The 20667-nt window shown below is 52.5% G+C and overlaps 8 protein-coding genes across 8 annotated transcripts; 6 read left to right on the top strand and 2 right to left on the bottom strand.

Moving 5' to 3' along the window:
- Positions 1 to 24: 24 nt before the first annotated feature.
- Positions 25 to 908, top strand: CC77DRAFT_1094172 (hypothetical protein; the record flags this gene model as incomplete). Its single annotated transcript, XM_018529722.1, has 2 exons — positions 25 to 204; positions 325 to 908. 2 exons carry the CDS (start codon positions 25 to 27, stop codon positions 637 to 639), a joined length of 495 nt encoding a protein of 164 aa, XP_018386374.1. The 3' UTR covers positions 640 to 908.
- Positions 909 to 917: 9 nt separating this feature from the next.
- Positions 918 to 4372, top strand: CC77DRAFT_1019765 (hypothetical protein). Its single transcript, XM_018524899.1, has 2 exons — positions 918 to 2133; positions 2185 to 4372. The coding sequence occupies exons 1-2, from the start codon at positions 1171 to 1173 to the stop codon at positions 4204 to 4206; spliced, it is 2985 nt and encodes a 994-aa protein (XP_018386373.1). The 5' UTR covers positions 918 to 1170; the 3' UTR covers positions 4207 to 4372.
- Positions 4373 to 5662: 1290 nt separating this feature from the next.
- On the bottom strand, positions 5663 to 6888 carry CC77DRAFT_1049589 (hypothetical protein; the record flags this gene model as incomplete). The annotated part of the gene is made up of 2 exons (XM_018527583.1): positions 5663 to 6490; positions 6661 to 6888. 2 exons carry the CDS (start codon positions 6886 to 6888, stop codon positions 6128 to 6130), a joined length of 591 nt encoding a protein of 196 aa, XP_018386372.1. The 3' UTR covers positions 5663 to 6127.
- Positions 6889 to 10296: 3408 nt separating this feature from the next.
- Positions 10297 to 12024, top strand: CC77DRAFT_1030604 (hypothetical protein; the record flags this gene model as incomplete). Its single annotated transcript, XM_018526598.1, has 2 exons — positions 10297 to 10825; positions 10913 to 12024. The coding sequence occupies 2 exons, from the start codon at positions 10297 to 10299 to the stop codon at positions 12022 to 12024; spliced, it is 1641 nt and encodes a 546-aa protein (XP_018386371.1).
- A 717-nt stretch (positions 12025 to 12741) lies between these two features.
- On the top strand, positions 12742 to 15541 carry CC77DRAFT_1019761 (meiotically up-regulated gene 71 protein). The gene has a single exon (XM_018524898.1). The coding sequence runs from the start codon at positions 12926 to 12928 to the stop codon at positions 15239 to 15241; it is 2316 nt and encodes a 771-aa protein (XP_018386370.1). The 5' UTR covers positions 12742 to 12925; the 3' UTR covers positions 15242 to 15541.
- Positions 15542 to 15546: 5 nt separating this feature from the next.
- Positions 15547 to 16483, bottom strand: CC77DRAFT_1060658 (eukaryotic type KH-domain (KH-domain type I); the record flags this gene model as incomplete). Its single annotated transcript, XM_018528352.1, has 3 exons — positions 15547 to 15701; positions 15759 to 15909; positions 16013 to 16483. 3 exons carry the CDS (start codon positions 16481 to 16483, stop codon positions 15547 to 15549), a joined length of 777 nt encoding a protein of 258 aa, XP_018386369.1.
- Positions 16484 to 16927: 444 nt separating this feature from the next.
- Positions 16928 to 19151, top strand: CC77DRAFT_934891 (hypothetical protein; the record flags this gene model as incomplete). The annotated part of the gene is made up of 2 exons (XM_018534404.1): positions 16928 to 18961; positions 19017 to 19151. 2 exons carry the CDS (start codon positions 16928 to 16930, stop codon positions 19149 to 19151), a joined length of 2169 nt encoding a protein of 722 aa, XP_018386368.1.
- Positions 19152 to 19236: 85 nt separating this feature from the next.
- Positions 19237 to 20061, top strand: CC77DRAFT_842436 (hypothetical protein). Its single transcript, XM_018533384.1, has one exon. The coding sequence runs from the start codon at positions 19468 to 19470 to the stop codon at positions 19882 to 19884; it is 417 nt and encodes a 138-aa protein (XP_018386367.1). The 5' UTR covers positions 19237 to 19467; the 3' UTR covers positions 19885 to 20061.
- The last annotated feature ends 606 nt before the right edge of the window (positions 20062 to 20667 follow it).

Here is a 20667-nt window from a genome sequence, read left to right as displayed (position 1 = left end):
TGCTATACGCTCAGTAACATCACAATGCCCCTCTCCGATGAGATAAAGGCCAAAGACGCCCTGATCAAGAAACAGCGTGACGTCATCGCCAAATACCTCATCCTCGACATCGAAGACTTTCTCGCTGAAGCCCGCGAAAAGGAAGAGGCGGAGGCTGCGGAAGCGTACGAACTTGCGCTGGCAGAGGAAAAGGCCAGGGGCAGAGTATGTCGGGCTCCTCTCGGCCCATCGCTCTGGCTTCTTCTTCGCTTGCTATTCGACTGTGCAACAAATTGTTTGGTCCGTTCATCCACAGCAACATGGCTGACTCGATTCTTTGTACAGTGGGTAAAATGGAAGAAGATCTACAGACTACAATACGACGGCGTCTCAGTTCGGAGCATCATCTACTACAACTTCCGTAGCCTTTGGGAGTCCTGGGGCACCAATCCGTACCATCTGCACGCCGCCTGGTACGCCATCATGCTGACCTTGCTGCTACTTTGGCTCATCGGAAGCATCGTCTGCGGATACTACGAAGCGGAGAAGGAGACGGGCAGCGTGCGGATGGCCAAGCTGTGCAGGGGCATTCTGGGCTCTATTCCGCCAATTGTGCAGTTCATCCTCTTCTTGTTTCCGCCGCTGTTTGTTCAATTCTGATGAGACATGGACTGATGCGGGATGGCAGTGTCGACTGCGACCCATGGGGCGAAAGTGCATTCCCATCGCGTGCGTAATCTCAAGCTAGATCAGAAGAGTACAACGAAGGTTGGTGGGAGAATGAAGCGCTGTTTAATGGTGTATAACTTTAGGAGCATGAATGTACGATGCAAGATCGAGCAAAATGCGTATTACCGTACCAGAAACGATGTGTCAGTTTGTTTGCTAAGCACGCGCACGTCTCAGGCATCAGCGACAAATCATTCGACTCTGTCATATATATTAGACGCGTCCTTGGATAGCGGATCGCCATTGGCATCTCCTCATTTCCCCTCTTGAAACCATGATCGGAGCGTTCCTGATAATCCCTGTCACATGCTTCCGCGCCCTAGCGTGAACCAGGGCCCTTATCCTGATCCTTATCGTCTCCTCCCCAGCCGTTCAACGGTCGCGAAGTTTCGCGAACACCATCTTGCGACAGACGTCATAAAGCCTCCCCGCATTCGTTCACGTCTACCAACCCAACGCGCAATGCCTCCCAAACGAACGGCCTATGAGGCCATTGATCTTACAGGGGATGACGACGACGCGCCCTCGTACTCGTCGCAATCCTTCGGTCGTTCGTCGCAGTACCCGTCATCATCGCAAGGATACGCACACTCTCATGCCCATTCTTCAAGCCCGCGCCGCGCACGCAAACAAGCGCGTACATCATTCAACCAAGCGCAGCGCACTACATCTGGATCGTCGCAAGCTGAAGCCATCTCCATAGACGAAGACGAAGACGAAGACGAAGAAGACGACGCCTCCCAGGAAGTCCCGGATGCTACACAAGCCTACAATCAGCAACAATACGAATTCGTACTATACGGAGCAATGCATGGGAAGATTGTGGGTGTGCGATACTACAACGGATATGCAACAAACGGTGAGACGGTGGTACTAAGGCGAGAACCCCATAACGAGTACGACAGCAATGCGATCAAAGTAAGCAATGTGCAGGGCGAACAGATTGGGCACCTTCCACGAGGTCTCGCAGCCAAGTTAGCCAGATACATGGACGAACGCAGTCTGCTCATTGAGGCGCAACTTACAGGGGAGAAGGGCTTCTACGACTGCCCGGTCGAGCTTAAGCTGTACGGAACCAATGATCCAGATGTGCAGCAGACTCTTATGGCACGAATGCGAAGTGACAAACTCCCTATTGGACATGCTTCAGATCGAAAGCGTAAGGAGGCTGCGGCCGCGAAGGAACGCGAGCGAATAGCTAAGCAAGCCGCCAAACAAGCCAAAAAGAAGGGTGCTACTGTTGTGGACATTGGTGCCGACCAAGCCATGCAAAACAGCATGGCCGAATATGCTGCTGGTTCTTCGCAGGGTTCCGGCCTCGGGCCAGGGCCTAGCATGGAGGATATCCTCGGTGATAGTGTGCGCTTCAACCCTAGGAATGTCGAAGAGATGGTTGAGGAGTATGGTATCAAAGAAGAAGACCTAGTAAGCAATGTGCTTATGCAACCTCTGTGCCCACTCACTAACCACCAACAGGCAAAAATGCCACAAGCGCCCCAACCCGACACTCTTCTTACTGAGCTACACCCCTTCCAGTTGCAAGGTCTGCAGTGGATGCTCGATAAAGAAAGCCCCAAGCTCCCAGCCTCAGGCACCAAAGACGTAGTCCAGCTTTGGCGACGACACACTCATATACCAAATGCGTTCACAAATATCGCAACAAGCTTCTCGATCCAGAATCCGGCACTAGCTTCCGGGGGTATACTGGCCGACGATATGGGCTTGGGCAAGACTATCCAGACCATCTCCCTTGTTATGGCAGACCGCGCACTTAATGTTCGTGCAAAGGATTCCTCAGGCGCCACGCTGATCCTTGCCCCCGTATCAGTAATGAGCAACTGGAGCACGCAGATAAAGAAGCATGTCAAGCCTGAACACGCTCTTCGTGTCATGTTCTGGCATGGTCAGAGAAAGGAACCCATCACACCCAAATCAATCGAGAACTACGACGTCGTAATTAGCACATACGAATCTGTCTCTTCTGATTGGTACTCGCAAACGAAGCCTACTCTCCCACGGCGTTCCGGACCTTTCTCTATCAAGTGGCGTCGGGTCATATTGGATGAGGGTCATGGCATAAGGAACCCGAAAGCGAAGAAGACTATCGCCATTACAAATCTGATGGCGCAATCTCGATGGACACTTACCGGCACGCCGATTATCAACAATCTCAAAGATCTCTACTCCCAAGTTCGTTTCTTGCGTCTTTCGGGTGGCCTCGACTCTTTCGAAATCTTCCACAGTGCCATTATGCGCCCTGTCATGCAAGGCGATGTCCAGGGCCACAAGGTACTCCAGCAGCTGATGTCGGGTGTCTGTCTACGTCGCAAGAAGGAGATGTCGTTCATCGACCTACGGCTACCTGAGCTCTCTGAGTACGTACACAAGATCAAGCTGCATCCACACGAACAGGAGAAGTATGATGCCTTGGAGGCTCAGGCCAAGGGTACGCTGGACATTTATAAGCACAACATCGGGAAGAAAAACGCCGGAGATACTTATCGCCATCTCCTGGAAGTGTTGCTTCGAATGCGACAAGTTTGCAACCACTGGCAACTGGTGGGTGAAGAGCGTCTCGACTCCATCATGAAGCAGCTTGAAGCAGAAGGCGTTGTCGATTTGACAGAAGAGAACAAAGCGGCGCTCCAGAAGATGCTTCGACTTTCCATTGAATCACAAGAAGACTGTCCGATCTGTTTGGACGTTTACAAGGAGCCGGTCATAACCAAATGCGCCCACATCTTCTGTACGCCCTGTGTAGAACGCGTTATCGAAACCCAACACAAGTGCCCCATGTGCCGTGCCGAGCTTGAGTCCCTTGCAACCACAACTGTCAAGCCTGCAAAGGAAAAATCTGGCGCCGCTCCAGCGCCTTTGACACAAGACCAGATTGCAGATAAGGAATCTCTAGAGAAGAACACTAGCACAAAAGTCGAGGCCCTCCTCGACATACTTCGGGCATCAGCCAACGACCCGACAAACAAGACAATCATCTTCAGCCAATGGACTTCTTTTCTCGATATCCTAGAACCACACCTCACACTCTATGGTCTAAAGTACGTCCGCATAGATGGCTCCATGTCCGCAACACAACGTGACGTCGCCCTCGAAGCCCTAGACTCCGACCCAGCCACAACCATCATGCTCGCCTCGCTCGCCGTATGCAGCGTCGGTCTTAATCTCGTCGCCGCAAACCAAGTCATCATGGCAGATTCATGGTGGGCGCCTGCCATCGAAGATCAAGCTGTAGATCGCGTGCATCGGCTGGGGCAGAAGCGCGAGACGACAGTATTCCGATTAGTGGTTGAGGGAAGTGTGGAGGAGCGTGTATTGGGTATTCAAGAAGAGAAGAGAAAGTTGATGGGTTTGGCATTTGCAGAGAAGGAGGGTGGAAAGCAGAGGAAGAAGAGGGCTGGTGCTGGACTGGGTGATCTGCAAAGGCTGCTGGGTACGCAACAGCCTGCTACTCAGACGCAGACACAGACAGAAGCTGGCTAGATGAAAGACATTGGAGAGATGTATGTTCCTTGTACGATATAGATGTGTGTCTATGGTTGCGTCGAAACCATCCGTCAGGTTTTTTTTAATGTATGAATGAGATCGAAGCTTTTATCAGGTTTTCTCTCTGGCCAGTCATATTAAATCAACATAGCTTTCTCTGTTCTGTTGCATGTTCTTTCGCGTCTCAAATTCATCAAATAATGTTACTGTGGTAACGAGTGGAATATTTTGTGCGTTGTGTGCGTGATGATATTCTAAAGGAAATTAGCCATGCTCGTCATTACGTAGTTATAGCTGCGACGAGCAACAACATCTTTACCCACTCGACGTCTTTCCAGATTCTTGTTCTTGCGCTGTTGTAAGAAGACGTCTACTTGAGAAGGCTTTTTTTGTTGTGTGGAACGCTGGCATAATATTAAAAAAAATTACGAGTAAGGGAAGATAAGGTAGGTCAAGTAAAGCTCCAATTAACATATAAGCCATAGTCTGTCAACAATCTAAAAGGGAGCGAAATCAACCTCGAGTCTGCTTCTCCCGTTCACCCACGTGAGATTTGAGTAGATTTGGATACTTTGGCGGTCTTTGGTTGTTCACAATCTTTAATTTTCTTGTTGCTTGCATATCTGAATATACACAGATATTTCATCATCCGGGTAATTTTGGCACTTTGTAGTCATTACTCACACCCATCGAGACGTAACGATAGCAGCACCTGATAACAATACTAATGAGACCAAGAAGGATTGCTTAGATCAAAGCGGGCGTCGCGTGTCCTACCACAGGTGCCACACCGTCGTCAAAACGATATATCCTCAATTTCCGCTCACCAAACTGCGGAACATCTGCGGACATGACTCCAATAACTCACACCACTTGGCATATATGTCGCAGTGCAACAAACGGCACCGCTCACTTGTGGGAACTTTGACACCGAGATATTCACTGCTGTAGGTATAGCGCTAACCCAGCTTGGGGAAGGTGAAATATGTGTGCTCAAGGCAACATGAGATATTGATCACCAAATGCGCAAGCAGTACATCTGCATTTCAAACAGCCGCCTGGAAGACCCAAGGTCGACAAAGCGTACTGCTGCAGCAAATGCTGCGCGTCACGAAAAGATGTTCTACCTTTTTCCAGAGAAGGCGCCACTAGAAACAGGCGCCCACTCAAAGTGTATATGATAGATTGTGCAATATGTTCTCTCTGGCAGGTCGACGACACTGGAAGGGCCATGGTGTATGACCCTCAAGCAACCGGGGAAACGGACTATCGTCCTGCGCCGCATAGAGAACAGAAGCAGTACGCAGAGGTGCGAAGTTTTTATGGCTGCCTCACTAGCGCGCCGGCGCTGTCGTTTCTCCGACGCGCACGTGATGTCGGCTAAGCTTCGGCGGATCAGAGAACCTCAAAAAACCTTTTCGCGTCGCCGTCGAGCGACTTCTCTTCCTCATGGCCAGCGATGATATTTTACATTTGATAGGAAGAGTAATACGTGGCCTAGGCTGCGACTGATTACAAACATCACCACCTTCTGAGGCCTGTTACATGTTCCTGTTCGGAACTACTGCGCGGTTGTTGCGGCGTCGCGGCTTTGTCGCGGAAGCTGGACGCGACCGTTGGATGACACCTGTGTGTTTCGCAGATTTGAAAAGCACGCGCAGGCCTGTGAGACGGGCACAGTGCCAGGGACGTATGGCGACTTGGGGACATCCGCTGTCGCTGCCTCAGATCATTCGCCGTTGAGATTTCGCGCGTTTCAGCGAGCATGTTGTATGAGATGGATGGGGTGCGGCCACGAGGATGCAGGGAACGTCCTATTCTTGTCATCTCTGTCTATGCGGTTTGGAAATTTGTGTGTTTCCAGAAGATGGCTTTTTGCCTGAGGATGCCAGGAAACAAAGTGTCTTTGCACTTGAATTCATGCGGTAGCCGGCGCCTCGGCATATGCGTGGAACGGCCATGGAGGTACTTTCGGCGTCTGAGCGTAGCAGGACATGTTCGGTCGGACGCTGGACTGCGACGTGCGTGCTTCATGCTCTCGATGTCGCGTTCTCGACTCGGACTTCCTTTCCTCTACGGCGGCTTCGCTCACTTTTTGGCTGTACATGTGAGCAGAGTCATTCGGCCCGTATGGCGCGGCTGATAACGACGTCGAGTAGTAGTGAACAGAATCGGTGAATACCAGGTTGCTTGCAGCCGCTACGCCACTTCGGCTGGCAGCATCCTCAAAGTTATCACGACTCTCAATTTGCCGGTCTGGGACAAACTTTACGTCAATAGGCTACGTCAGTTTCAGTCATTCATGACAATTACTTGCTCTACCACGCCCCATCTTGTGGTCGATGAGAACAATGAGCATTTCCATCTTCACGCGCGTCACTTTGAATTGCGATCTTCGTACCAACGCGCTCGTATGCCCAAGATCTGCGCTCAATCGGCGACTTTCCACACGTTGGGGAGCACAGTCACTAGCCGTCCAAAGTCGGTTTGTCCCGCAGCGTTGCAAGACCCTGGTGGCATGAGCACTTGTGGTCTTGGGTTCGCCGAGTTGGTCAGATATCGCCTGTCGATGCCTCGTGTCGTGACCAATGGAGGGTCCGCAGAGATTTCGATAACCGGCCAAGGCGCGACGTGCCGAGTGATTTGCGATGGATGGAAGCTGTCGAAACTTAAGAGCATTGAATAACGCGGGTCTTATCCTCCCGGGGCTTGATGCTAACCACATTCACGCGTGTTTCACCGCGGCCTTATCGTATGCCGACATTGTCGATAGAATCCCACGTGTACCGGGCTCATGTTGAGATCCAGCCCGCTGCGATGCAACCTCGACCGCCTGCTCTCAGGCCAGCAGCTTCGGCAACAGCCATGACGGCTCCAGAGCGCGGAATATCGTGAGTTCCCACTTGCCGTCTCGACTAGACGAGACAAATCTGCAACCGATGTTTTTCGCAAGAGACACTGGCCTCAACAATGTCAAGGCGGTGTCTTGCAGGAAGGGTCGCCCTGGCTGGACCTTCACACCGCATAGCATATCCACATGCATTCAGCAGCAAGCACCGAGAATCAGTGTGGGGAAGTATTCCAGAAGCCACATGGTCAGGGACCAGTTGTGCGGGCTCTCGGGAGATTACAGACGAGCTTGACCCTGCTTGAGCATAACGCGAATTTCGTTAGAAGACTGTCTGACCGTGCTTGAGACCCCGACGCGGTGGGCTCAGCGATCTGCCAGCTGCCTCATTGGGGTGACATAGCCGTTGTCATTGCCTCTTCGGCAATGGCAGCCTCTTGACGAGGTTTCACGGTTCCAGAAGATGGCCTTCCCGGTATCAGTGCCTTGGTAACGATACGTCAGATTTGTCAAGTCTTCAGGGAGGCTCCTCGTGCGCATCATACCAACAGAAACACCTTTGCAAATACTGACGCGGTGTAGTCAGGCCATCTAGGGCCTCGGAAGCCACACTTCGTTTCTAACGCGTAAAAGTAACATTGACCCGCGGCATGACGGAACAAACGCAGGAACCTGAGTGGCACGGTGTACTAGCTTTCGTCGTTGGTCAAGCCGGCACACATGGCTGTACTTCCGATAGACGTGCTAGCGAGTCAAAGTACACCATCGCGATAGTCAAACCATGGGCGAGCGGGATGGAAGCCCCAACCCCGCCAGGCTGGAAAACTTCCTCGAAAGGTCGAAGATCAGGGCTTCGTGGGTCTCGGCCAATGACAGGGCTGACGGAGTGGAGAGAGAGTCAAGTGGGACAATGCTATGGAAGCCATGCGTCGTTCCCCGGCGCCGAAGCTATGGCATGACCACGCCGCACACGCTAACTGACACGGCCCATACCACGGAAGAGCCCTTCTTCAACTTGAATCGCATCAAGACCCTGTTGAGTCGTAAGGGAGCCCCGCTGATGTGGCCTTCTAGAAATTGCGTCGTCTTCACATGCAACAGCGAGCATTACGATAATGCAGGGCGATTGCAGCACGAAAATCCCGCGAAATTCTTTTGTTAGGGTCACGATAAGCCTGCATGTTGTTTTGGGTCTTACTTACCGTTTGTTCCTGCATTGTACCTGCAGTAGACGCTATTCTCGATCAATAAGCTCTGCAGTCAATGTGGGGGATGACGGTCTGGCGGATGCCATCGGGCCTGTTCGAGTTGACCAACGCTTGTCACGCGAAAGACACGCCGCTTTTACGAGTAAGCCACTTAGGCCTCGCCGGCGGCTTCATAACTTTGCACCCGCAGCATTCGATAGCTCGTTTCTATTTGTGCTGAATCTTATACGAGGCACCAATATGCACAACTCTTACCGCGGTGGAAGTGTAAATGGTGAGGCATCCACTTCATCCGCGTCATAACCATCCAAGTGCACCCATTATCGATACGTAGATTAGAAGGAGCTTGCATCCTCTGGTACACCACTACAGTCGGTCGCTGCACGAGTGGCGGCCGAAGTGGCAGCCCAACTTCTGAAACACACTTGCAAGACGGATTAAGGCCGCATGTGCACCTATATGGCCATGCATCCCACCAACCCAGTACCAGTTCTACTGACCCTTTGAAGAAAGAATGGTATCGGTGGCGACTTGCAGCTCACTGCACACGAGTATGTCGCACCATTAAGAATAGCCGTCTTTTGGACCACTGGGAGTGCGCGGATCCAAGGGCTTCTAGCTGGCGGGCAAATCACGCCCAACGTGGATCATGTTCTTGCATCATGGCTGACGTTCCTGCGTAAGCCCGGCAAGTCGAGTCTTCCTCCAGTGTTGCGCGATGCGTGTGGCAATGGTAGTCTTGCTGTTTTCGCTGCCGGCGACCTCACGCGACGCACTCCGACGCACTCCTCCAACTCTGGGGCCTGCATGGTTTGTGGAGTTGTTGAAGACATCGTGAGACATACCGCTCCTACAATTCTGCATCTCAGGAAGGCGTCGCGAGTTGTTGTGGTGTGCGGCCGACATTAACGCCCGGCTACAGCGCGTCCAAAAGCACTCAATCAACAACCACATCAGACTCTGTAGTGTTGCTTCTGTGATGCTTGAGGGTGGCACCGCGGGCGGTACGGCGTTGTCGTGTGTGACATATTCGGTGGAGCGCGCAGCGTCATCAAGATCACGAAGAGCGGGAGGGTCGCTGTATGGGTGTTTCAAAACATAGTTCAACCGGCAGGGTCTCGCAGCTATCATTATCGATTGGCAGATAGGATGATAGGCTGAATGATGCCCGGACGCGCTAATCTCGAGGCGAGTTGGAGAGGTGTCTGAAAGGGCATCCTGAGGTGTGGTAGGTCAGACGAGACGCAGGACACACCCGATGCTCGCTCACTCATCGGCAGTATCACAGTTGGCTACCCATCACTCGCTGGTCAGAACAACAACCATACCGTGGCGAGGCTCAGTTGCCTTCAGCTATTGTCTCTCCTCCATTCGGAGAGGGCGGTAGAAACCCACTACGTAGGCAGTGTGGCAGGCTCTCCATCCCACCATGTGCTGTGCTGGCGACGTAGCCAATACCTGGAAGCCTGCCGGAACCGCCGCGCACATCTCATTTCGCGTATAGTCCCATGCAGCTATGCATTGGGCGAATAATTTTAGGCCCAAAAACCCATGCATTAATGCATTCGCTGCTTTTGACGCGAGTCAAGGCTAGGGTCTAATGCAGGATCCCATACCTAGCTGGCTTGTGGAGCTGCGCTGCGCCCCGGCGCACTAGAGCGAGCCGTCCTTCTCTGTGCGCTCATCAGTTCTCTTTTTCACTGGCCTGCCCTTGATCAAGGTTCATCAACCACGTCCCTCTCGTTTCTTTCCGCCGTCGCCGTTCAGGTTTTCATCTTGGGTCTCATAATTTTGTGCCCTCACACTCTTTGATCTTCATTATCTATCTTAGTGACAGTTTCGTTATTACGAACTGGCCCACAGTCATTCCTTCGACTCTCTCTTATACTGTCCAGCATCCTGCTTCAAGTACAACTAATTTGTCCTCGACATCACTCGATATCATACTATCATCGACCTAACCAACCAACAACAACGTTAACAACGACGACAACTGCTATACTGAAGTAAAGACACACATCAACACACGCAATGGACGGCTCATATCCCATCCACCCAGCCCAGGCTATGCAATCACCATTCTTCTACTACAACCCGGACCCTCAGGGCGAGAACACACGCCAACACGGCCACTTCACACCCCACCCATCCGGACAGGCTACCTTCCAAGCACAGAACATGTACTACCAGAGGCCAACGTCGGCATGCTCTCAGATGTCCTACCCTCAGACTGCCTACGCCAACCAGATGCTCACTCCCGTTGCATCACCTCAGCCAATGTACCAGAAGCCAACGATCTTGATCCAACCTCAAGACTCGCCATACCTTCACCCCATTGACACCGACTACTCATTCTCGCCCGCCACACCTCCCCTTTCATCGTGCGGTAGCAACACCAGCAGCCCTCCTTCCTCATGCGATGTTCTTCCTACACCGATGCATGACATGTTCTCGGGTGAGGGCATCGAGGGTGTCAAGCAAGGCTGCGAAGGCGAGGTCTTCTCTGAGCTTCTTTCTGCCGGTCTCGAATGGCGTTCAGCTTCCCCACCCATGACTCCAGGTATGTATTTTTTGATTAATCAATCTGCTCATGTCTTTCGCAGTCGATGTTGCTGAATGTTTGGACGGTGTGACTAACTCCTTCAAGTTTACATCCAGCCTCCGTCGGCTAGCCAAGGCTCCTACCTTCTATCTGCAACCTCATGCCCCTCGCTCTCCCCATCACCATCACCAGTACCCCGCGCTGCATTCGCTGAGGCCGAGAACAACTTCTGCAACCCCCGCGATCTCACCGTCTCTACTTCTGAGCTTCCCATTGTCACACTCTGCCCTGGCGACGAGGAGCACAAGGTTGTCCTCAAGGGTGAGACTGCCCAGGTCGACAGCTTCGAGTCTACCCAATCCTTCAACATCACTGGTCTCCCCACTTTTGAGCCCTTGTTCGAGCTTGACTGCGAAGACGACTTCACCGGCCTTGTCAACTTCTCTACTGACAACACCCACTTTCTCGGTAACAAGCGCCAACGCACTGACCTTGGCGCTTTCTCTCCTGAGGAGGACTTCCTGAGCGACGAGAGCTTCACAGACTTTGAGGAGGAGCTTGTTCACGGCCTGCCCATGACCCCTGCTACTAGCGACTTCGACATGTCCGCCGCTTCCAAGAGGCGAACAGTCAAGAAGGCTCGTTCAGAGTTCAGCGAGACTGAGTCAGACTACCAGGGTAAGCAACAGACATCAGGTGATGATAACACCATGTCTGGAGCATCAAGCCAACAAGAATCAGGTCAAGCCGAGAACGCTGTCGGCTCCAGCTCAGACGAACACGCCACCCCTGTCGCCCCTACCAGCCGCCGCGGTCGCAAGCAGTCGCTTACCGACGACCCTTCCAAGACCTTCGTCTGCACTCTCTGCTCGCGTCGCTTCCGTCGTCAAGAACACCTCAAGCGCCACTACCGCTCTCTCCACACTCACGACAAGCCCTTTGAGTGCACTGACTGCGGTAAGAAGTTCTCCAGGAGCGACAACCTCTCCCAGCACCAGCGCACCCACGGTACTGGTGCCGTCAGCCTTGAGGTCATGGGCTCCGACTTCCATCACTCGGACATGCAGCATGGTCAACCTGGTGCGTTTGGCGCACAGGCCCCTTCCACCATGGGTGAGATCCTCTACAACGCTGCCTCCGAGATCCCCACCTCAAGCTCTGATGGATCCGAGAACGAGTCGTCGCCCAGCCAGAAGAAGCGCAAGAGGAACGAGTAAATCTTCTCATCTACCACACTTCTCCTTTCAACTCTTAACGACCCTTCATGACATCCACAACACCCGGTAGAAGGATTATACATCATGCCACATGGCTGCTCGTCCACCCTCACGACTCGGCTAGACAGGCGGCACAGGTTCACATTAGCGGTTCGATCTTGCATAATCTGCAGCGATAACTCTACGCTTCCCTTCTACCACTGTATTCTACTCAGCCAATCTTGCAGTTTAAACATTCGAGATTGGCATTTTTGGTTTCGCGTTTAGCACGGCACACCTGGGATTTGGGGAGACTGGCTACTACTGGCGGACGGATAGATCTGGTGTTTTTTCTTGGTTTCACTCTTACGACGACATGGCCATTACCCTACACCGGCCACTGTCGCCGCGTTACCCCCCTTGTTTATCTTGCGCTTCCTACCCTCGTTGTAATTGGGCAGCTTCATCTGAGCGCCCTCCAACATTCTGAGAATATTCGCTTCTTTCTCACCACACATGTAATCGTCAGACTTTTACAATCTGCTCAGCAATGCTTTTCTGCGCAGCCTATTGTAGGTTAGAGGTGCTGGCACTGTCCGACTATCATACAAAAAAACACGTTATTACATACATACTTCCGATGTCCTTACCTGCATGTGACTACTGTGCCATCCATGCGAGCCGCGCGTTGTGCGCATGGTTGCTTTTCGGTGATCTGCGATGAGTTGCAGGACAGGACCCTGATGCCAGAAAACACGATCGCGCTCGTTCCAAAACCCCACGGATCAACCTAGCGTGCGCAGACCTTTAGCGAGACTCAATCCACCTGCGTCTGTCTCATGCAACGAGCGGCACCGGGCCGTCCTCAACTCCTTCATTGTTTTTCCCAGACGGTCGCCCGTTTCGAATCATTCGTTTTACCATGTCGGCGTCATTGAACGTGATTGCTTTAATCTCCGGGGGCAAAGACTCGCTCTTCTCCATTCTCCACTGTCAAGCAAACGGCCACACCGTCGTAGCACTGGCCAATTTGCACCCAGCGCCTTCTAGCAATGATGATGAGGACATTAACAGCTACATGTACCAGACCGTGGGGCACTCGGTCATCCCCCTCTACGAAGAAGCGCTAGGGATTCCTCTCTATCGACAAGAGATTACGGGTACCGCCGTAGACTCGAATAGAGACTATGCGACACCTTTGCAAAAGCAAGAGCAGGATGAAACTGAAGACTTGGTACCGCTGTTGAGAAGGGTTCTGGAAGCACACCCTGAGGCCAACGCTGTATCTACAGGGGCTATCCTGAGCACATATCAACGCACGCGTGTGGAGTCTGTAGCGCTCAGGCTGGGATTTACGCCACTGTCGTATCTATGGCAGTATCCTCTGTTGCCACCGTACACACAGTCGTCACTTCTGCACGATATGACGGCTATCGGGCAAAAAGCAATTATCATCAAGACGGCGTCAGGTGGTCTAGATGAGGACTTTTTGGGTCTCGATGTCGCTAATTACAAGACTATAGCTAGAGTGGCCAAGGCAATGGGACGCTATGGTGATGCTGGCGACGGCGCGATACTAGGTGAAGGGGGTGAGTTTGAGACATTGGCTTTGGACGGGCCAAGATCGCTCTGGAAGAAGAGGATCAGGATCGACAATGGACCACCCGAGAAGCTGGACGGTGGCCAAGCAGTGCTAAAGATCAAGAGCAGCACACTTGAGGAGAAGAGCGCAGACGACGCCGAACCTATTGATCCACTAAGAATACCAGAGCTCTGGGACGAGGAGTTCGCGAGCTTGATAGAAGCCACAGATGCCAGCAACGAGAGTAGTCAAGGCATACCCGTTGACACGGGATCTGCTGTCAAGTCTTCTGGGGCTGTCTCTCGACTGGATAGCACATCAGTAGTAGATTGGCTTCCCAGGAATGTATTCAGTGATACTTCGACGGTCTTCACATACTCCAATCTAACGAGCGATGCTCCCACCGCTGCTTCACCCGATTCCCCCTCTCGCCAACTTTCCAAGATCTTTCTCCGTCTCGATCATATCTTGAAGCAATCACGTATTCCCAAGAACAGCGTCAATCATTGTACGCTACTTCTCCGCGATATGGCAGACTTTACAGTTCTCAATCCCATCTACGCGCAATACTTTAGCCACGTGAACCCACCAGCTAGAGCCACAATAGCAGTTGGAGATACAATGCCTAGAGGCGTACATGCCATGCTGAGTGTAGTTGCGGACAAGGACGAAACAGATCAGGATGGAAAGGTATTCAGACCAGTAAGGAGACAAGGGCTGCACGTACAAGGGCGAAGCTACTGGGCACCAGCAAACATCGGACCGTACAGCCAAGCTATCTCTGTACATCTACCCCCTCACAACGAGCTCAACGAAAGCGATACCCAGAGTAGTGGAGAAGTGGTATACGTAGCCGGTCAGATTCCCCTAGTCCCCGCATCCATGGACGTCTACAAGGAAAATGGCTTCAGAGGTCAAGCAATCTTCTCCCTACAACATCTCTGGCGTATCGGCCGTACAAAACGAGTCAAATGGTGGTCAGCAGTTGTAGGTTTCATCCCAGCATCACCATATCCAGAAGAGTCCGTACAAGTAGCCCAAGAAGTCTGGCGAACGATCCACACACCACCCCGCTCATCCTCTCTCAATAATTCCGATGATGAAGAGAACGAAGACGCAGACATGGACCCTTGGGACCGCCTGAACCAACACCACGGCGCCTCAACGTTCAAGGATTTAACCTATCGCTCTCCCATCCCCGATCGCTCTGCCCTCTCTACTTCTGAGTTTCAAGTTCAGGACCAAAACATAGACGCGGATATTAACAAGACATCAGTACCAATACCGCCCTGTTTCATTGCCCAGGTCTCCTCTCTACCACGTGGTGTGGATATAGAGTGGAGTGCTACAGGCCTGACAGCTCTCTCCAACTCCTTTGAGCGTGATCCCAAGGTCCCCCATTTTACCACCACAATGCCGCGGGATACTCGATCGAGGTTCTTTACCCTGGAGATTAGGGGTGAGGGTGACGTGGAGTTGCTGGGAAAGCAAGAGTGGACGAGCGCTACGTTGTATGTTGGAAGAGGGTCCGAGTGGTTTGGCAAAGGGAGGGTAGGTATGAAGATGGAGGGTGTGCAGTGGATTCCTTGTCAGAGGGTTTGGGGCGAGGAAGGGAGGGAGGCTTGTGCGGTTTTCGTAGGGAGAATTGATGGGTGAGCGAGGGAAAGAAGGGTGCGTGTGTGTTTATTGACGAGAAGAAAAGTTCCAACTTGTTCAGGATTCACGATTCATACCCGTGCTGGATCATCCATGGAGGGACATGTGGGTAGGTGTGAATCAATCGTAATTGCCTCTATAGCTATGACATGTCCCAGCCATCTTCCTTCCAATCATCAAGTCATCTCAGATGGTATAAACAGCTTTTTCCCGACCTGCCCAGTCTCCAAACGCCATGTAAATGCCCGATATCGCCGTTGCCATTGCGTGGCTTACTATGCAAGACCCCTCGCTTGTTGTATCGTCTAGAACCTCTCCTTCATGCGTCCAGCGACTGTTCGTAGGTTGCCGTACACCTTGCTTGGTTGTTGGCCCAGGATCAAGCTGACGATGGCTTCACGTGCGATGTGGATGTTCTTGAAACCACCGAGGATGTGGATCTTCTGGTCCGCCAGGACGACTGGGAAATGTCAGTGATGTGAACAGGTAGGTTGTTAACATGATGCGATGAACATACCTCGTGTTCTGCTGGCGTTCTCAATTGCGAACTTGGTCTTGCCGTCCTTGCCTGCAATTCGACCAATCGCACGACCGAGATGCTCGCCCTGTAGGGTCTTGACGTCCTTGATCTCAAAGGTCTCGATGTAGAGGTCATCCAATCGAAGCAGCTATACACTCGTCAGTTCTGGCTTCTCCGATGCTGGAATTTGGCCATGCGAAGCCCAAACTGAACATTCGCGCGACGCATGTGTTGGCTTGATATCCACTTACCGCAATGGCATCGTCTGTGTCAAAGCCCAGAGTGAATGCCTTGACAAAGTCCTCTCCCTTCTGGAGCGCGCCGGTGTCGGTGGTAGCACTGGAAGTGCGCAACTCAACAGCCTTTGCCTTTGTGTTCATCCTGACTTGCAGTTTGAGGTGCTCAACAAGCGGAGGGTAGATCTTGGGCCACGAGTTCTTGAGTGGTGTCATCCTGTGGGGTGGGATCGGGACCTTGCGCTGCTCGCGGCGGAAAGCGAGCGGTATCGACTTGGCCGCAGGGAACTTGGGCTTTCCGCTCTCGTCTGTCATGGGCATGTCTTCTGTGGGTGCTGGGGCATCGTGCGCAGCCTCGACCGGGTCAAGGCTCATGGAGATGAGGTCGCCTTCGCTTTCGGTCGGGAGAGGAACGGATGAGGCCTCCATGGTGACATCGTCGGCGAACTCTTCAGGCCTGCGCTGGAGGGCTGTAGGTGCGGGCATTTTGGCTGCAGTATGCGATTGAGGTAACGATGCGCGGGCGTTGGGAGTCGAGCCTGAGCGGTGTGCGTGTGTGTACGTGTGTGCGCGGGGAGACTTCGGACGGATAGAGGTCGTCTGGATCTCTGTAGAGCTATTTTCCTCCTCTTTTCGCTATAGGCGTGAGCAAAAGGTGAGGCGAGGAGGAGGGTCGAATTGGCTATCGATTCGCGACAATGTGGGGCTTCTCAAGAAATTTGGAGAGGCGAAAGGTGGTGGTGGACCGTGCTGGCGCCTGTCACTCCTACCTACTTTTTGCATGTGCATGGGTAATGACGTGAATCTTGCCTGTATTTCCAGCCAACCGCCCGCGTTTCCTACACCGCAAACCTCAGTCGATTCCCCCCGCAGATACCTTCGCACATCCCCTCGCTTGCGAACGTCGACCATGTACCCGCCGCGGTTATCATGAACAAGAATGTAGGAACGCTCGGCTTCCTGTGGCGCGCCGTCGCTGGCCAGCCTTTGGTACACGCCCGTGTGCTTTCGCGGGAAGCGCGGGGAATATGGGCACAGTCGCAGTCCACATCAAGCGGAGGCATCCAGAAACGGGCCATTGCTTCCAACTGCCGCGTCTTTGGCCTGTCGACGACCACGAGTCTGCCCTCAATTGCGCGCTCACAGTATCCTGGACAGGCTCCCACCTGCCTGCTCCGAGCGTCATCACCCCGCACTGGTCACCTCCAGCAGAGTGTGACTAGTACTGTGCTCTCGGCATGGAGCAGAAACGCATCATCCAAGGCATCCAGGGCGTTGAGGAAGAACAGAAGCAGCGACCGACGCAACAAAAGTTCGGCGACCAATGGCTCAACCAAGGACAAGCAAGGTCCCACGGGTCAAGCACCACAGGCCCAGCTATCTCCCCAGCCGAACTCGTCCTCCAAAACCTCAAAGACGCCCCCGAACCCGAAGCTTGAAGCAGCGAGTGCTGCAAAGCCCCTTCTCGATCGTCTACCACACCACCTACCCCACATATACCGTCCGAGCAAAGCCGAACTACTCGAGGCAGCGTCTGGTTTCTGGTCGCGGATAAAGATCCACTTCAAGTGGCTTACCATCCGAAGCACCCGCCCATTCAATGCTGATGAGATATACGCATTGTTCTCGTGGATCATCGCGGCGCACTTTCTGTGGATCGTCTTGGGAACTACAACGTTTTTCATGTTGACCATCTTCCTGGTCAATACCGCCTTCTCCCAGGAGACCATCGCCAAGTTCATCGGAAACTACTTGACCAAGTCTTCGGGCATAAAAGTCGTCTTTGAGACTGCTGTTGTACCCAAGTGGGGAGATGGTGTCATCTCCTTCCGCAACGTTTTTGTCTCGCGACGTCCGGGTCAGGGCAAGGGAAAGGTCAGCAAGGGCTCACAAACGGAGATGGCTGCTGCCGCTGCTACTATAACCCACCAGGACAAGGACGGTCAAGACGGTGTCGAAGAGAAAGTGGAACTCGAAGAAGACACCAACTACACCCAGTTCGATATATCCATCGATACCGTCAACGTCACACTGTCCTTTTCTAAGTGGTTCAATGGGAAGGGCTTGTTGAAGGATGTCGAAATCAAGGGTATCAGAGGCGTGGTAGATCGGACATTCGTGAAGACAATTGAAGGCGTGGATCCTAGGTCATACAAGCACGAGCACAACCCAGGCGATTTCGAACTGGAATCTTTCAAGATGGAAGACCTCCTTGTAACCATCTACCAGCCCAACGACTTCCGCCCGTTCTCTGTCAGCATCTTCTCCTGCGACCTCCCCCAACTGCGAAAGCAATGGTTGTTCTACGACTTCCTCTCTGCCAACATGATGTCCGGATCTTTCGACAACTCACTCTTTACGATACATCCTCGACAAACACACAACCGCACTGGCACGCAATTGAGCAGTGGCCGCGACAGCGAAGATGGTAAAGCCTGGAAGAAGCACAGCCGGATACGTATCGATGGCCTCAACATTGACCATCTTAACAGAGGCTTCGAAGGCCCCTTCTCATGGATCCATGAAGGCAATGTCGATATTGTAGCAGATGTCATGTTCCCTAGCGACGACGACGATAGCATTGCAAAGGTCATGTCCGACATGTATGACCGCGTTGAAGCGACCGTCATTCAACAACGCAAACATCATTTCTCTGATCATGCCGTACACGGGTTCGATGAGCACCATGAAGACAAGTCAAATCTTGATGAGGGGACAGAAGAAGACAAGCGCTACATGATCATGGACATGCGCGTCCATCTCAACGACGTGCGCGCCGCAGTCCCCATCTTCACCCGAGATATTTCTTATGTGAACAACGCGCTCGTACGACCTATCGTAGCTTACATGAACTCGAGTCGCACCTTCATCCCTGTAAACTGCAGGGTTGTGAAGAGAGTTAGTGAGTTCGATGGGAGCTGGACCCTCTACGACAGCGGGTTGATGGAGGAAGTGTCGAAGGAGGTAAGTTCCATATCCTCTGACTGTCTTTACAGAAGTATATACTAACACATCCTAGATGTACGATGCCTTTGCCCGCGACGTCCTCGAAGACCGAACCACACGTAAGCGACGCATAAAAAAGGTGGGCATTTGGACACTGCAACTCGCAGCCCAAGCCCTCTTCCTTGGTCTCGCCGGCAACATTGCGTAAAGATACCCTGATGGATTGGATGAAGCGAACGAATCTCTTCTTTCTGTAATATACATGGCAAAGCATGGCGTTGGGCGCATATACATACACACGATTGATGTGGTTGGCTTGGATGGATGAATGAATGAAATGCCATGGGCAACGAACTAGGGTGCTACTGTAGCGGTTGCCTACGATGAAATGACAGACATTCTTATTCCCATCTCATGAGTGCTGTTCGGTCCGAGTTGATTGTGTAAGGCCACTACGTGTAGTATAGCGTCGGCGTCGGCGTCAGCATCAGAAGATTTGCCTTGCAAAACGTGTCCGCCACGACATGCCAACCTGCTCACGAGGACATTGTTCCTATCTGATAGGAACCTATCAGCGCGAGCCAAAACAGCTTTTACCGATAGTTCTCATGGCGCTGATCTCTATAGTGGGTACAGAAGTCGGCAGATTACACAGACTGCGGACATTAGTGGGACGACCCTCTTTGCGGGGATTAGTGGACCATTCGCTGGACATCGCACCCTATCCTCACGTATTATTGCTATCAGAACATGCAAGACACGCTCTTTATGGCGAACGGTCAAGCTGCAGGGCGTTCAACGACAATATCGATGTCAGACGCGTGTTGTGTCGCCTTCCTAACGCGGCATACTGCTCACCAAGTTTACCGGAGCATACCTCGACTTCTAACGCTGGGTACCAAACCAAGAGTTTTTGTCTACTTGTACTGAATAAGTATTGACGATTCAACAGCGATGTTGCTGCGAGCTAGCTGTCGGACGCCGCTTCATACCAGGTCCATGGCGCAAACGTCGGACGAAAATGGAAGCGCCACAACACGCGACTGGCACAGTACGATGCGCCCGAAACCAGGTCAATGGAATGCATCTCGACAATGAAACCCGTAGTCTCTACCGAGAAAGCAACATGGCTTCACGCCTTGTCGAAGTTAAGATAGATGACCGTCCGACCCTCCGCGCGAACTTGCTGCCAAGAACCTCGGACACGGCGCCATTTGATGGCGGGCGCTGTCAAGCTTGTCATGTCAGCCAACAAGCTTTCACAAAGCCTCCCTACGCTGCACGAAGACTGCCGTCTCATTGGTGCAGAATCCTACAATGCCGTAGATCCGTTGCCCGTGACCCTGAACAGTTTAGCCTACAGGCGGACATAACGCCTAGTAAGGTGTGGAGATAGGGTAAATACGCTGCATACGGTGGTAGCACCGCCATGTCGCTTCGGAGCCCTTGTTTGCTAAGTCTAGGCATGTAGCCCTTTTGTGTGCGGAGGGTCGTAGGTTTTGATCTCCGTGATTGCGACGACGTACGCCTGTCTTTGTTGTTGATCTCTTCACACCAGGCACCACTTCTTTCCTTCCTTTCAAGCTATTTTCCGTGTTTACCAAAACACGCTCTGTGCTCCTAGTGTGAACTGCCGATCTACACATCGTTCGAAGTGTATTCCGGCCCTGCGGTTGTTTCCGTGCAACTGTCTCAGTTTCGATACCGTCCGCTCGGTAAGACTT

Source organism: Alternaria alternata (genome assembly GCF_001642055.1).
Source record: "Alternaria alternata strain SRC1lrK2f unplaced genomic scaffold CC77scaffold_9, whole genome shotgun sequence".
In the NCBI taxonomy this organism is placed as follows: domain Eukaryota; kingdom Fungi; phylum Ascomycota; class Dothideomycetes; order Pleosporales; family Pleosporaceae; genus Alternaria; species Alternaria alternata.
The sequence above is the reverse complement of the archived record's forward strand: the minus strand, read 5'-3'. Positions and strand labels throughout refer to the sequence as shown.

What these genes read in the sequence shown, in the direction of transcription:
- CC77DRAFT_1019765 (XM_018524899.1), top strand. Translation starts at nt 1,171, where the DNA reads ATGCCTCCCAAACGAACGGCCTATGAGGCCATTGATCTTACAGGGGAT. An exon ending in GTATCAAAGAAGAAGACCTA is followed by an intron (nt 2,134 to 2,184) that starts GTAAGCAATGTG and finishes AACCACCAACAG; the next exon opens with GCAAAAATGCCACAAGCGCC.
- CC77DRAFT_842436 (XM_018533384.1), top strand. Translation starts at nt 19,468, where the DNA reads ATGCCAACCTGCTCACGAGGACATTGTTCCTATCTGATAGGAACCTAT.
- CC77DRAFT_1019761 (XM_018524898.1), top strand. Translation starts at nt 12,926, where the DNA reads ATGTCGGCGTCATTGAACGTGATTGCTTTAATCTCCGGGGGCAAAGAC.